At 27.3% G+C, this 14613-nt stretch overlaps 1 protein-coding gene across 2 annotated transcripts; it reads left to right on the top strand.

Moving 5' to 3' along the window:
• Window positions 1-4026: 4026 nt before the first annotated feature.
• On the top strand, window positions 4027-14166 carry Bma-ddx-23 (the record flags this gene model as incomplete). 2 transcript variants are annotated; one of them, XM_043077891.1, is made up of 14 exons in its annotated part: window positions 4027-4107; window positions 6748-6883; window positions 7017-7157; window positions 7255-7449; window positions 7869-7981; window positions 8296-8435; window positions 8521-8740; window positions 8870-9034; window positions 9762-9920; window positions 10827-10961; window positions 11263-11367; window positions 12033-12257; window positions 12381-12621; window positions 13967-14166. In XM_043077891.1, the coding sequence occupies 14 exons, from the start codon at window positions 4027-4029 to the stop codon at window positions 14164-14166; spliced, it is 2256 nt and encodes a 751-aa protein (XP_042933825.1). The 2 variants fall into 2 exon arrangements, with proteins under 2 accessions (XP_042933825.1, XP_042933824.1); XM_043077890.1 differs by having other exon boundaries at window positions 7017-7164; window positions 7283-7449.
• Window positions 14167-14613: the final 447 nt, after the last annotated feature.

Genomic DNA, 14613 nt, shown 5'->3' with positions numbered 1-14613 from the left:
AAAATTGATGTATCATTTAAACTCATTTGCTACATTTAGTTTTTTTTGTTTTTTTTTTTTTTTTTTTTTTTTCTGGGGGGAGGGGGTAGGGATGAAATTATTTAACGTTTGTTTTGCTTCCACTTCATTTCTTTTAATTCTGACTATTTTGCAATAATTTTTCACTTGCTTATATGCAATAAAATTCTCTAAATCCTGAATTTAATTAGTTTAATATGATTTTCAACATTACTAATTGCTGCAATCTAGCTAAGTGATTGCTTTTCAAAGAAATTAGAAGATTAAAATTAGATTTATTTAATATTTTCCTTCTTTTTAACAATAGAATTATAGTATTTTATGACAGTATATTATCTGATATATTAAACCTACGTGATTAGATAATTTTTGATATAATAGTTCTTTAAATATAAATATATACATTTTTTGCATATGCTATGATTATTTATTTCGTCGTCATGGTAATAATCGGATGTGAAATACTTCACTTTGGAAACTTTTTGTTGCATAGATTATTGAAAAAGAAAAAAATTTTTTGAAATGAAAGAGCAATCAATCAATGTTAACATGTTCTTTTAATGACTTGATCATGGATTAGATGTAATAATAATATTTTATACGGTTGATTTGAATAGATATTTTATTGTTTGATTCTTATCATTCAATAAGTATTGTAACAATGAAGTTAGTGTGGACAGTATTTCTTTTTTATCCATTTTTTTTCCTATCAATGTTTATTTATTTATTTGTTTGTTCAAGATATCTTATTCGTTTTTCTTTCTTATTTTATTAAAGTTTTAATGGTTCTTTTTCAAGAAATTTTAAGCAAAATTTAGTGAGCAATGTGTATGTGTCACTTGCATAGTCATTAAAATGTTTTAAATGCAACAATTATTTGAGTTATACAAAGGCTTTTTAATTTTTTAATCTTTCTTGGCAAAAAAAAAAAATGAAGAAAAAAAGAGGAAGAAGTGAAAAAAGAGCAAAGTATAAAATTGAAAATGTTGCTTTCAGGAATAACGTTGCATATGAGTGATTGAAGAAAGATGAAAATTGGAAATGATGGATTGATTGACTTGATAGCTTCTAGAAGATGTAGGAATTGATAAAATTATTCACATTGAGAATATGAAATAAAGGGAAGGGTAAATTGTAAGAATGTCTGTTGAATAATGGTTGATTTATAAGAAATGTAAATGCAAAGAGTAATAATATTTTGTGTTTTCAAAGGAAAAAAAATTCAGGTAATTCAGTGAAATTATTAATTATTATATAAATTAATTTTTCTCTTTTTTTTTTTTCACTTCTTTGTTTTCTATTGTAAAAGGTAAGATGCTGTTGTTTTTTTCTTTCTCTTTCCCTCACATTTTGTGGAAATTAAAATGATGCAAATTATGATAATGAATTAAATGAAAGGATTATAGAAATTTGAAATTTTCAAAATCGAGTAATCATATTGGTAAGAGAGAAACGGAGAGAGAGAGAGAGAGAGAGAGAGAGAAAAAAAGAAAGAAGGAAAGAAAGAAACGAACAAAAATAAGAAAAAAAGGGAAAGGTAAGTTTATAGGTTACATAAAACGAGTAATATATTGTTGGTAAACTGGATGGATTCTTTTTTTGGAAAAGTACTTCTAAATTCCATTTTCATACTTTAGTTTGTTATTGTATTATGCTGTGTTCGCTTTCTTGACTTTTTCTTTTTTTTTTCTCTCTATCTCACTAAAATTACGGAAGATGAAATGAACTTAAACGTACGTGAAGAAGGGAGAAAAATTATGCTTTTCAATTTATATAATATGACTGAATAACGTTACAGTTATATCTAAAAGATAATTGAGATACGATATAATTTCCGGTTTTTTTTTTTAATTACAATATTTGATTATATAAAATGTGTTCGTAATATAAATATATGTATGTTTACGTATGCGTCTATATACGTACGCTAACGCATGAATAAATTAAACGTTGAAATAAAATGACTGGAAAGATACACTAGCAAGCGCTAAAAATTAATAGTATAAAGAGTGAAAAAGGAGCGGATTAAATGCAAACACACCAACACATACATACACACACATACACACACACACACACACACACACACACACACACACACATACATACATACATACATATGTATGCGTATATTATAATATAATATTATGTTATTATGTTATAATATAATATTATGTGGTCAAATAGACGCAGACTGGTATTTATGACATTTATGAAAGAGAATCAATAAATGGGAAAAAAAAGTGAAATGTTGACAGTTATGAATGCGTATTATGCGTGTATGTATATGTATGCATGTGTGTGTGTGTGTGTGTGTGTGTGTGTGTGTGTGTGACGTGTATGTGTGTATTTATTGCAAAACGTTAATATGTATTATATGTGCTGCTGTATGTGAATTGTGAATTGGAGCAAGAGGAAGGTAATATGTGTATGTATGTATGTTTGTATTAAGTTTAGTTAAAAAGAAAAGAATGAAAGAAGAGAATGGAATGAATTTCTGTTTCTGCCATCAATAATTGCTATTTTGATAGTTGTTGGATTGAAAGGAACACGGAATGTTTGAAATTTGTTGAGAAATAGAGGAAGGAGAAGGAGAAGGAGAAGGAGAAGATATGTTTTAGCTGTAAAATTGCTTGAAGTGGAATGATTAGTACTGCAAAAATTGAATTGAATTGAATTGGAAAAGTGAGAAAGCATCGATAGCAATGATAGTAAATAGTAATACATCCTGGGCATTTCATCTACAGGCGGTAAGGATGGAAGAGAGGAGACGAGAAATGAAGAGAGAATAATTTTTCTTGAAAACTACTGCATGTAATTTATATACATTACAAATTGTAACTCTAGGAAAAAGAGGAAATGATGAAAATGAAGAAGGAGAGAAAGATTGAATGGAAGTGTGGAGAGGGAGGAAAATTTGTTTTAAATTGTATATATACATAAAGATGGGAACGGCTTTATCTATTTAGCAATTGTTAATAAAGTGATTAAAAAAGCTAGAATATTTAATAATAATGTTGATAGTAAAGTATAATATGATAGTAGAAATTTAGTATATATAAATAATTGTAAGATTTAACTTTCTTTTTTCTTTTTTTTTTTGATGTTTTTATAAATATTGTTAGGAAATAATTGATTTTATTTTCATTATTGCTAATTTGAAGATATAAAATAATTATGTATGATTATTTTCTTTTATTATTTTATTTTTTGTTTGCTAAATATTGCAAAAAAAAAAAAAAAAAAATCATATTGAAAAATTTACACAATCTTTTTTTTTTTTAAAAAAAAAATGTTTCAATAATTAAACATTGACGATGTTTTATGTGGTTTGAAAATTTTCAATGAAATTTTTGGCAACATTTCAAAGAAATAGCAGCATCGGCCATTAGCCATCATCGGCCAATCATATGACTTTCGAAATTTGTTTATCTTTATTTTTCTTTTCCCTCTTTTTAGCATCCTCCATTGCAGAATATTTTGATTCAATTTTTTACATTTAGGTTCATTTGTGGTTCATAATTAGGACTTGATTCATTTAGTTGAAAAAGTTTATTTTGTAGAGAATGAAATAGAAGAGAAAGGTTACGAAGAAATTATTAATGATGATGGTGATGATGGTGATGAAAGAGAATAAATTTTGTTTCGTGGTTTGATTATTGAATAGGAGTGTATGAGAGAATGAAGAGGAGAAGGAAGGAAGGAAGAAAGCAAAGGGATTTCTCGTCCTGCATATTTCCAAAATACATTTCAATGCACACCATGTGATTTACGCTCATTATTTTCTCTTTTTATTTAACTTTTGTAGAATATTGTCATACTGTTATGTTAATGTGTTAATTTTAAATTTATGTATATTATTTATGATCATTTATTCAATTTAAATTTTATAGTTTGTTCATTTAACTGGAAATAAATTGATCAAAAATTTCATCATTTTAGCAAGAAAAGTGATAAAGAAGAAAACAGAGAGAGAGAGAGAGAGAGAAAGAGGAAGAAAAAAAAACGATGTCTACAACAAGAAAAGAACCATTAGCAATTGAAGAGTTAATTGCTAAGAAGAAGGAATTGGAAGAAGCAGAAACAAAGGTATTTATTTTCTTATATCATTATAATTTATTATGATAGTGATTGTCAGATAGTTTTGTTAGCAGAAAAAAAAATCATTCATTCTGACAACATCAATGGTATATTAGATGTTATTTTTTCTTTTTTTCTTTTTTGGAATTTTAATATTACACTTTTCTATGTTGATTTCTTGTTATCACTTATTATCATTTGTAACTGGTAGAATTAGTCTCTTTCAATGAAAATGGCTATATTAATCAACAAAAATTTATCTCTTTATTTAAATCTATTTGTTAAATTGAACAAACCATCTCTCAGTGATATTTATTTACACAAATTTGGGCATTATTTGTCATTATGTTACGAAACAAAAAAAAAAAAAAAAAAAGAAAGAAAGAAAAGATTTTTTATTTGGCAAAATTCAAGCTAATTTGTCATCTTTTCTCCATGGGAACAGTTTTCTTCGCTGATAGTAATAAGTGTTTTTTTTTGGGACTTTCGAAAGGTTTTCGTAATTCGATAGAGTTTTTCGAAGTTTAACTTTTTCAATTATTTGACAATATTTTTTTAAATGAAAGGAAAATGATGGCTATAAGGCCTTCACACCGTAAAAAGAGAAATTAAAGAATGTAATAAGAGAAGAGTTACTGTAAGAAATTGAAAATGCTTTACTTGTTTATTAAGAGACTGTAGTTGACAGCTTAATCATATTAGGATTAAATATCATTTGATGAAGAACAGGTGTTCACATTTTACTGTTTAATTGAAAGATTGACACGAAATTAAATATCATTTGATAAAGAATAGGTGTTCACATTTTATGTGACAATTTGTCATTGTAGTTGTTAGGATTGTTGATAAAAATGTCAAGCATCGTTTCTTCTGATGATAAATTAAGTTGCTTATATTAGATATAGAATGAAAAGAGGAATTATGCAAATGGAATAACAGTAAGTTATTTTGACTACTTTATATAAATGAATAATATGAAATTCATTTATTCCCTTCCTAAAGTATCTCTTTATCTCATAGCAAAATAAAATTAAAAGGGAAAAAAAAAAGTTAATAAAGCATTAATATGCTATTTTATGCATCTATCTGCAATAATGCATTCATTTTAAAACACTTCAATTTTGTTTTTATTAAAAATTTCTTGCATATCTGCAAATGGAATATCATAAAATAAATTTTATCAAATTTTCTTTTCATAATTTCTTTATATCTATTATGAATCCAAGCGAAGTAATGCTTTCATATTTGAGTTGCCATTTATGGCTGAGTAATTTTAATGCCTATAGGTATGATAACAAATTTATTTTTTTTTTTTTTAAATCTTTAATTAGGTATAACAGACACTGATTATTTATTTAATTCATTCCAATTAAAAAGAAAAACGCTTATCAATTTGTGTAATGGATTTACATGGCCGTTGAAATTTTTGGAATATTTCTGAAATTTTTAAAATGAAAACGATGTTTCTATTTTTTGTTAAAGATTAGTTGAAATGTGAGAGAAGGAAGTAAAAGATTGGTAAAGTTTTTGAAATAAAGATTATAGATAGATATTGAATTCTGATTCCTACTGCATAATGTACTGATGAATTGCGAATTACTACGAATCATCAATTTAAATTCGACCTTCATTCATTTACTACTTTCAAATATGAATAACAAACTTTTGAAAACAATTTATTTGTAAATATCTGAATCAAAAGTACTCTCGAAACTAATTTCATAACTTTGTCTGTAGAATACACAGAAATGTTGATAATGATTTTCGGTATTTAAATTTAAAATCTTGTGTATTTTTTTGCATCCTTTTCATATCTTGCATCTAATAGCTTTTGTCATAAACTTAGCTATTATTTTTATGTCGTTATTAACTTTAATAAGTTGTAATTTCGCCGAAAACTCAATTGTTCTCCATTTTCTTGCTAATAAAATTTGCTTTAAGTTTATGTAAAAGTTTTGTAAAGTTCTGAAATTTTATTCATAATTACATTATAGATGAAAAAGATACTTGAGAACTGGATGGGTTTGCGAGAATTAATTTGTTAAGAGCAAATAAGTCGTTTTATAAATTTTTATTATGATTTTATTACTATTTAACGTACAAATTTCTAGACAAAATTTTATGAGAAAACGAGTTTCATTTCTTTTTAGAAATATTCAATATTAGATATATGCAGAAAATTGTTTAAATTTTAGGAAATTTTACGAACTTTATCAAATAGTAATAACATTTCAAAATATTTTCCTGAAAACATTTTATGAGATATATGAATAGCAAATGTTACCTTCTGTACTCTTGCTAAACTGCAGAATGATATTTGACTTAAAAGATTTGATAGAAAAGAGAATCCAGGATACAACTTTTTTTTTTTTTTTCAAAATCTTGCAAGTTGAAAATAATGTATTCTATGCATATTGCATCTTTCAGTATTATAAGAATATATATATGTTGTAATGTGACAATATTACAAAACCTTTTAATTCAGCAAGGTGAAATTTTATTGCGCTTATTCATATTATAAATATCGATGCCATTGTGATTATAAAATCGATATTTATGATATAATACTAATGAGAATATCATTATATGTATGTAGTTTATGGTAATCATTGTTTTATCATTAAGATTTTATCTCTTAATTATTTGCAGCCAAAATTTTTAACACGTGCTGAACGTGAAGCTTTAGCATTGAAGAAGCGTGAAGAACAAGTGGCAAAACAACGAGAAGCTCAAAAAGCACTACTTGAAAAACGAAAAGCATTTATTCAAGATGCTAAGAGAACAGGTTTCAAAAGTTTTTCTCCAAATATTTCTGTGTATTATTAGCTATTATCTTCAGATAAAATATGCTTTTTTTTATTATAGTTTTGTAATTTTCATTACTTATTTTGCACTGTTACTCTGCATACCATTTATAGAAAAAGAGCGTGATCGGGAACGTGAGAAGGAACGCAAAGATCGCGAACGCGAGCGTGAACGTGAGCGTGAACGTGAAAAAGACACGGAGCGTGATAAGGATCGTGAACGAGGTCGTAGAAGTCGCAGTCGTGATCGAGAAGGTGAAAAGTTTTTGAAGGAATGTTTTTCAATTGATAGAGAGCTTTTTTTATTGAAGTTTTTTGTTGGTTGCGGACAATTTTTGACTTTTATCATCAGGTCGAAGAAGTAGAAGTCGAGAAAGGAGAAGTCGCAGTCGTGAAAGACGAAGTCGAAGTCGTGAACGACGTAGTCGTAGTCGTGAGAAGCGCCAAGATGCGGAAAAAATTGATCGTAATGGGGAAGTGAAAGATGAAAGAGAAACCGACAAAGATTTGGAGAAGCTTAATGAAGCTATCCGCCAACGTTATCTTGGCAAGTTTTTGCTTTCAAAATTTTAGGCTATTTCAGGTTTATATATTAAAGTTGGTATTGTTATCTGGCCTGTAAGTTTCAGTGTTGCGTTGTTGCTATATTCAACAAAATTTTTAATTTTGAAATTAGCAGATATTTATGATAGGGTTTACAATCTTGAAAAACTGAAATAAGTTCATATGAATAAGAATTATAGTAAAGAAGGAACTGTTTTGTTGTTCTATTTCAGCAACTTCGGGTTTTTTAATATTCCGTATAATGCTTTCTTCACTTTACTGTTATTGTGTTTCTTCCTATTTTCATATTACATTTTTTGCATTTGAATTGCGTTGTACAATTTTTTCAATATAATTATACTTCATTTATTTTATTTCCTGATCGTAGAAATTTAAATGTTAAATATTTTTTTCGAAATTTAGGAGGACAACGAGAGAAACGAAAACGTGGTCGTCGTTTGCATGAGCGAAAGTTCATTTTTGATTGGGATGCTGGCGAAGACACATCAAACGACTACAACAAATTATACCAAAATGTAAGAATGTTTTTATAAGTTTAAGATCAAATTTCAATTTTTTGCTTGTAATTTAGTTATGAGTTTCTTTTTTTTTTTTTTTTTTTTTTTTTTTTTTTTTAAAGTCATAAATTAACTCATAAAATTGTTAATAAAATATCTAATTCCTCTTCTTATACTAATTTCAAGAAATGCTGAGAAAAAATGATTGGCTCATGTCAAGGTTACCATATATAGCCTATATTTGACATGTGGTACAGTAGCTTTTTTTTCTTTCTTGATATGCATATATTATAAAATCATTTTTGTAATTTACAGTTGTGAATTGTATTTAGAGACATGAAGTACAATTTTTTGGTCGAGGATCCATAGCTGGGATGGATGTTAATGCTCAAAAGAAGCAAAAATCGGAATTTTATGCGAATTTAATGGAAAAACGACGAACCAAAGAAGAGAAACAGCAAGAAGAATTACGGTACTTTTTATTTGCAAGTTTTTATTTTTTATTTTTTGCATAATTTTCTTTTCCCTTTGCTTATATATGTATATTTCATTTATAGATTGGCTGGTGTAAAGAAGAAAGAGAAGAAAGAAGCATTTGATAATAGACATTGGACTCAAAAAAGCTTAGATCAAATGACAGAACGTGATTGGCGTATATTCCGGGAAGATTTCAATATTTCGATTAAAGGTGGTCGTGTTCCGAAACCGCTGCGTAATTGGGAGGAAGCAGGTCTACCAGCAGAAGTTTTTGATGTTATTATGAAAATTGGTTATAAGGTTAGTTAGATTTATTTTGCTGAAACATCAATAGCGTTCTTATTGAAACTAAAATCTTCATCTTTTGTAATTTATTTTTTTTTTTCTTTTGAAATTGACAGAATTGATTATGACATAATTTGTTTTCAGGAGCCAACGCCAATTCAACGACAGGCAATTCCAATCGGCTTGCAAAACAGAGATATAATTGGCGTAGCGGAAACTGGATCTGGAAAAACGGCTGCCTTTTTAATACCGCTTCTTGTATGGATAACATCAATACCAAAATTTCATGGTAACGATGATCAAGATACGGTTAGTTTTTAGATGCTTTTTTTTTTTTTTTCTTTTTAATTTTTACCTGATATTTCTCATATGATTTTATAAAACATAAAGAATGTATATGAAAGGTCATTATTTTTTATTTTTTTTCTATTGTTTGTTAAAAGTTTTTTGCATTTTCAAATTTTACGATATTACTGTTGCAAATGTTTGTAATTCTTTATGGTTTGAAGCTTTACTATTTGCTTTGCATGTGCTAATTTTCAGATGGTTATGATTCGGTATTTTTTTTTTCTTTAGTTGTAATTTTTTGCAGTTTTCCTTATTAAATGACTTTGTTTGCTTTAAGATATGTTTTACGCTTGTGCATCCGACCTGAGATATCATGAAATTGAATTAATGATTTAATATCTAATCTTAATTGAAACATTTTTTGACTGCATATAAGTTTTTAATTTCTCCATTTTTTTTTATCCAATGACCAGTGACAAAGTTATCACTTTGTCTGCTAAAGATTTTCTCGCAGTGCTTTTATTCCTTTCCTTACATAGCTATTCCGGATCATCCGCTTATTTCTTTCTTCTTTGAGCAAAGTTATATGCAAATCAAAGATTGTCAATTATTGCAGTAAAACTTTTATGAGAAAAGTGTAATTTGAAAAATTTGAAGTTTTTATTTTCAAGAGATTTTCAAGAAGTAGAAATTATGAACTTTTTTCTTCTCCTTTTATCTTTTATTTAGTGATATTGTTGTATTTCAGGGACCTTATGCTATTATCATGGCACCAACACGTGAGTTAGCACAACAAATTGAGGAGGAAACGGTTAAATTTGGGCAGTTGCTTGGTATTCGAACAGTTTCAGTAATTGGTGGTGCTTCACGAGAAGAGCAGGGTCTAAAACTTCGTCTTGGTGTTGAGGTATACTTATTTTTGATTTAAAATTTTTTAAACTGTTATATTTATTTAATCTTCCACATTCAAAACAAATGAATATCCTTCATTATCTCAGTTGTTGCTGTTTTCAGCTTAAAAAGTACATCTTAACTTTGTTGAGATATATCAAAATAATATATATATTAGCATGTTAATTTCATTTCATCTCTTCATTAGTTCAATTTTTCGTTGTATTTGTCACGGTCGATTATTGAGTTCAGTTTTGTTAAAATATTATTTTAGAGAAGTTTCTTCTCATAACTGATAATTTCCCTTAGGAAATAGGAAGAAAAATTGTGAATTCACTTATTGTAATTTCGTTTTACTCATTTTTCTTCATGATTGCAAATGAAATATTTACAAATCCAGCGATAATATCTGAAAATTATTGTGGCAATTTTTGCAACTTTTCTTTTCTTTCCTTTTTTCCTTTTTTTTTTTGATATTTTACTAACTGTGTTTTCCATATCTCTTGCTTAAACAAGATTATAATTTCAATTTTCTCGCATTCTCTCATTTTTTTTTTTTAAAGGTTGAAATCTAGGCACATCATAAATTCTTGATTTCATTATGATGCGATGAAATTTTAATTTCTTTGGTTTTCAAAGCTGTTAAAAGCGAGAAAAGCTGTTGGGCAATTCATTTTGAGATCTTTCTCAAAGAAATTCTTTCAAATTTTTCTTCTTTATTTATTTGGAAATAAATGAAATTATGAAAGAATTGTATTGCATTGCTTGAGAACTGAATTTATGAGGATCGAATGTAATGCAGTTTAATAGTTAAATAGGATTGGTTTTATTTTATACCAATTTTCTTTGAACTACTGCTTTTTTTATTGAATTGGATTAATTTTGCTTAACTTTCATAGGAAACTTATGACGTTTTATTCAGGTGGTTATTGCTACACCAGGTCGTTTGTTAGATGTTTTGGAAAATCGTTATTTATCATTGGATCAGTGCACTTATGTTATTTTGGATGAAGCTGATCGAATGTTGGATATGGGTTTTGAACCGGAAGTACAGAAAGTACGTCCGTGTAAAATAGAGAATTCTCGAATTTTGTGTTTCTCTTCTTTTTGAGTTGTAAATTTAACATTAATTTGCTCTAATTTTTTCATACTTTTCTTGTTTCATAATTTAAATTCAAAAAAAAATTAAAAAGAAATAAATGTGAATTTTTAAAGATATTAATATTTTCCTGTTATTTTTAAAATATGAAAGTATTTTTCTTAACTTTTTTTTTTTATTATTATTGCTTTTTTTATTATTGTTCTTATTCATTTTTTGATATGATCTGTCCTTTACTATTTTTATTGAATTCTTACAGGTTCTTGAATATATTCCGGTGACGAATCTCAAACCTGACACGGAAGAGGCAGAAAAGGAAGAATCCATAATGGAAAATTTCTATTCGAAAAAGAAATATCGTCAGGTAAATTTTTTTTTTTGCTGATGAAAAACTTTTTTAGTAAAAGTTTGAATGACACATTTTACCTAAAAAAAAAAAAAAAATTCATTTTTTTAAGATTTCTATGAATTCATATATAATACATCGAATTTTATCAAGAAAAAATTGTTTTATATATATATATAATTTTTTTAATGATTATAATTAAAGATACGTTCTTTGTGTTCAATATCGAAAAACCAGGAAATTCATTAGAAGCACTTTATTATGTTTAGTATGTGCATGTACATTAAGTATAAAGTGCACAAATTGCTGTTTAATTATTGATTTGAGCTTTCTGGGTCATGAATTCTCGAGTTCATAATACTATAATGGTATAGTTAAAAATGAGATAATGTCTTATGGAATTCGTATTATCGTAACATTATTAATGCAGTATCATTTCTGATGAATAATGTAACCAGAATGGCACTCTTAGCTACTTTTTTCGATGCAGTAAATTGAAGCTAATCGTAATTCAATTCACATAATTGTATAAAGATATTAATGCTAGGATAATCTATTGAATTGCAAATTTAGATTGATAAAAATAAGTGAAATTTTTAGCTAGACTAGCATTAAAATAAACAGAAAAAGCAAGTAGTTTGAAATTTAATCCTAGCTTTGAAAATTTTCGAATTTCTTTTTAGACCGTTATGTTTACTGCAACAATGAGCCCAGCAATTGAGCGATTAGCTCGAGCATACCTTCGACGCCCGGCTGTTGTATACATTGGTTCTATTGGAAGGCCAACAGAACGCGTTGAACAAATCGTTTATATGATTGGTGAAGAAAGTAAACGCAAGAAACTTGTTGAATTGATCTCATCTGATGCATTTGAACCGCCTATTATCATTTTTGTCAATCAGAAACGAGTATGTTTTTTTTTTTTTTTACCACATTTATAGCCTACTTTAAAAATATAAATTGTTTTGATTTTTTGAATTTCAAGTTTAACATTTGTAATTTTTCAGTTTTGCTTATTTTTGTTTTTCAAGGGAGCAGATATGTTGGCTAAAGGCCTTACAAAATTGGGCTTTCAACCTTGTGTTTTACATGGTGGTAAAGGTCAAGATGCTCGTGAATATTCGTTGGCAGCACTCAAAGATGGAACGAAAGATATTTTAGTGGCAACAGATGTTGCTGGACGTGGTATTGATATCAAAGATGTTTCCTTGGTTCTCAATTATGATATGGCGAAGTCAATTGAAGATTATACTCACCGAATTGGTCGAACAGGTAATACTATGAATTTTTTAATGTTTATAAGTAAGCTTAAGATCAGTATATTCTGACGATATATGTTTCACTGGAAGTAGTGAAAATATATCACTGAAGGAATCAAAAGAAATCATAAGATGGTTAAGTTGGTCAGTGGTATCTCAAGAAAAGGTAAAAGACTGACAAACGTTGCAATTGAAGACTATACTCACAGAATTGATCGAATAGGTAATGCGAAGAGTACTTAATTCATTTCAAAAAAGCAACAAAGAAGTTTGCTTTAAAAAAAAAAAAAAAACAGAATAAGCTGGCTTTTCTTTTTTGATTTTATTATTTCATTCATTTATGAATTTATTTTCAAAAAAGAAAAAAATGAAAGAGCATATCAACTTTGCTTTTTCTTGCTTTTCTCTGTTTATATTTATGTTAGCGATTAAATTGTGCACTTCAACGGTGCAACTTTATTATCTAATACTGATACATTCTATCTTTTCTTTTTCTTTCTCTCTCTCTTCTTCTTTCTTTTAAAGAAGAAGAAGAGAGAGAGAGAAAAAAAAAAAAGACTATTTCTTCTTTAAAACGATTTTCATTATTTCAAATGAAAATCATTTGTTATTTCCTTCCTCAAAGCGAAAAAGAAGGAAAAAAAAATTTGATTTTTCTTAAAATTCTCCCTTATGCATACAATCATTCATTCATCTCATTGCATTAAAAGCTTTCCTCTTTCATCTTCTCCTTATTCTTTTATTTTATTTTCTTTGTTTTTTTTTTTTCTCTCTCTCTCTCTCTTTCTACTTTCACCTCCTTACTTCAATTTTTTTTCCACGTTTTTGTAATGTTGCTAAATGTTTATATTGATTGTTGTTATATAGGACAGGAAGGGAATTATTTAATGGAAGGGATGAGAGTGAATGAAAAATAATTGGTAAAAGTGTGATCGATTGATTAGTCTGTTGAAAAACAATAAAGATAAGAAGCAAAAGTAGTAACATTATTGTATTGGATCAAAGTATGAAAGTATTTTTTATGACTAATTGATAATTCATTTCTAAATATTCATTCTTTAAAAAAGAAAAAAAGTTTATATATATATATGTATGGTTGGGAAACGAATGAAACAGATTAATGAAAAATGAGTGAATAACTGGAGAAATTAATAGAATGAGCCAGTTTGGATGAAGAGATATATTTTCAGTTGTATTCGATAAATACGATCAAGACATTTTTTTTTTTAATTCTTTATTTGTTGAACGTTGCTAATTTTTCTGATAATCCATTCTATATCATTCATAAACATTTTGTTTCAAATATAAATTAGAAATGAGTTAGTTTTCTTAATTCTTTGTAATTATTCTATTTTCAGGACGTGCCGGAAAGCATGGTAAAGCGATAACATTTTTGACACCTGAAGATAAGGAAGTCTTCTACGATTTGAAGCAATGCCTTCTAGAGAGTCCAGTATCAACTTGTCCACCGGAATTAGCTAATCATCCGGAGGCTCAACATAAGCCGGGTACATATGTTCCCAAGAAACGACAGGAAGAAACACTATTTCGTAATTAATCTTGTTCCTTGCTATTATTTGTTTCTCGTTGCTTTTTTTTTATTACTTTATTGTAAGTAATGTTTGTTCTAATGCTTGCTTATTTTATTTCTGAATTTGATTGGTTAATATGAATGGATAGATAGATATATTGTTATATGTGAGATGACAGTATATTGTCATCGAGCACGTCTATATTGATTTGAATATGGCATTATTTGGATAAGAAAATATCACATCTTTTTTAAAGTTGAGCTTGATAAAATTGATTCTCAGTTTTATTGAAATATTTCTAAATTGTTTCCTTTAAAGGAAGGCCTTTCGTTTCTTAAAAAAAAAAAAAAAAAAAAAAAATAAAAAATAAATAAATTAACAAGATAGAATTTTGTTTTAATGAATTTTTCAAAAAAAAGAGATTTTTTTTTTTCAAATTATAAAGCAAGAAATTTTTAAGAAAATGATGAAAA

This window comes from Brugia malayi (genome assembly GCF_000002995.4).
Source record: "Brugia malayi strain FR3 genome assembly, contig: Bm_v4_Chr1_scaffold_001, whole genome shotgun sequence".
Taxonomy (NCBI): Eukaryota; Metazoa; Nematoda; class Chromadorea; order Rhabditida; family Onchocercidae; genus Brugia; species Brugia malayi.
The sequence above is the reverse complement of the archived record's forward strand: the minus strand, read 5'-3'. Positions and strand labels throughout refer to the sequence as shown.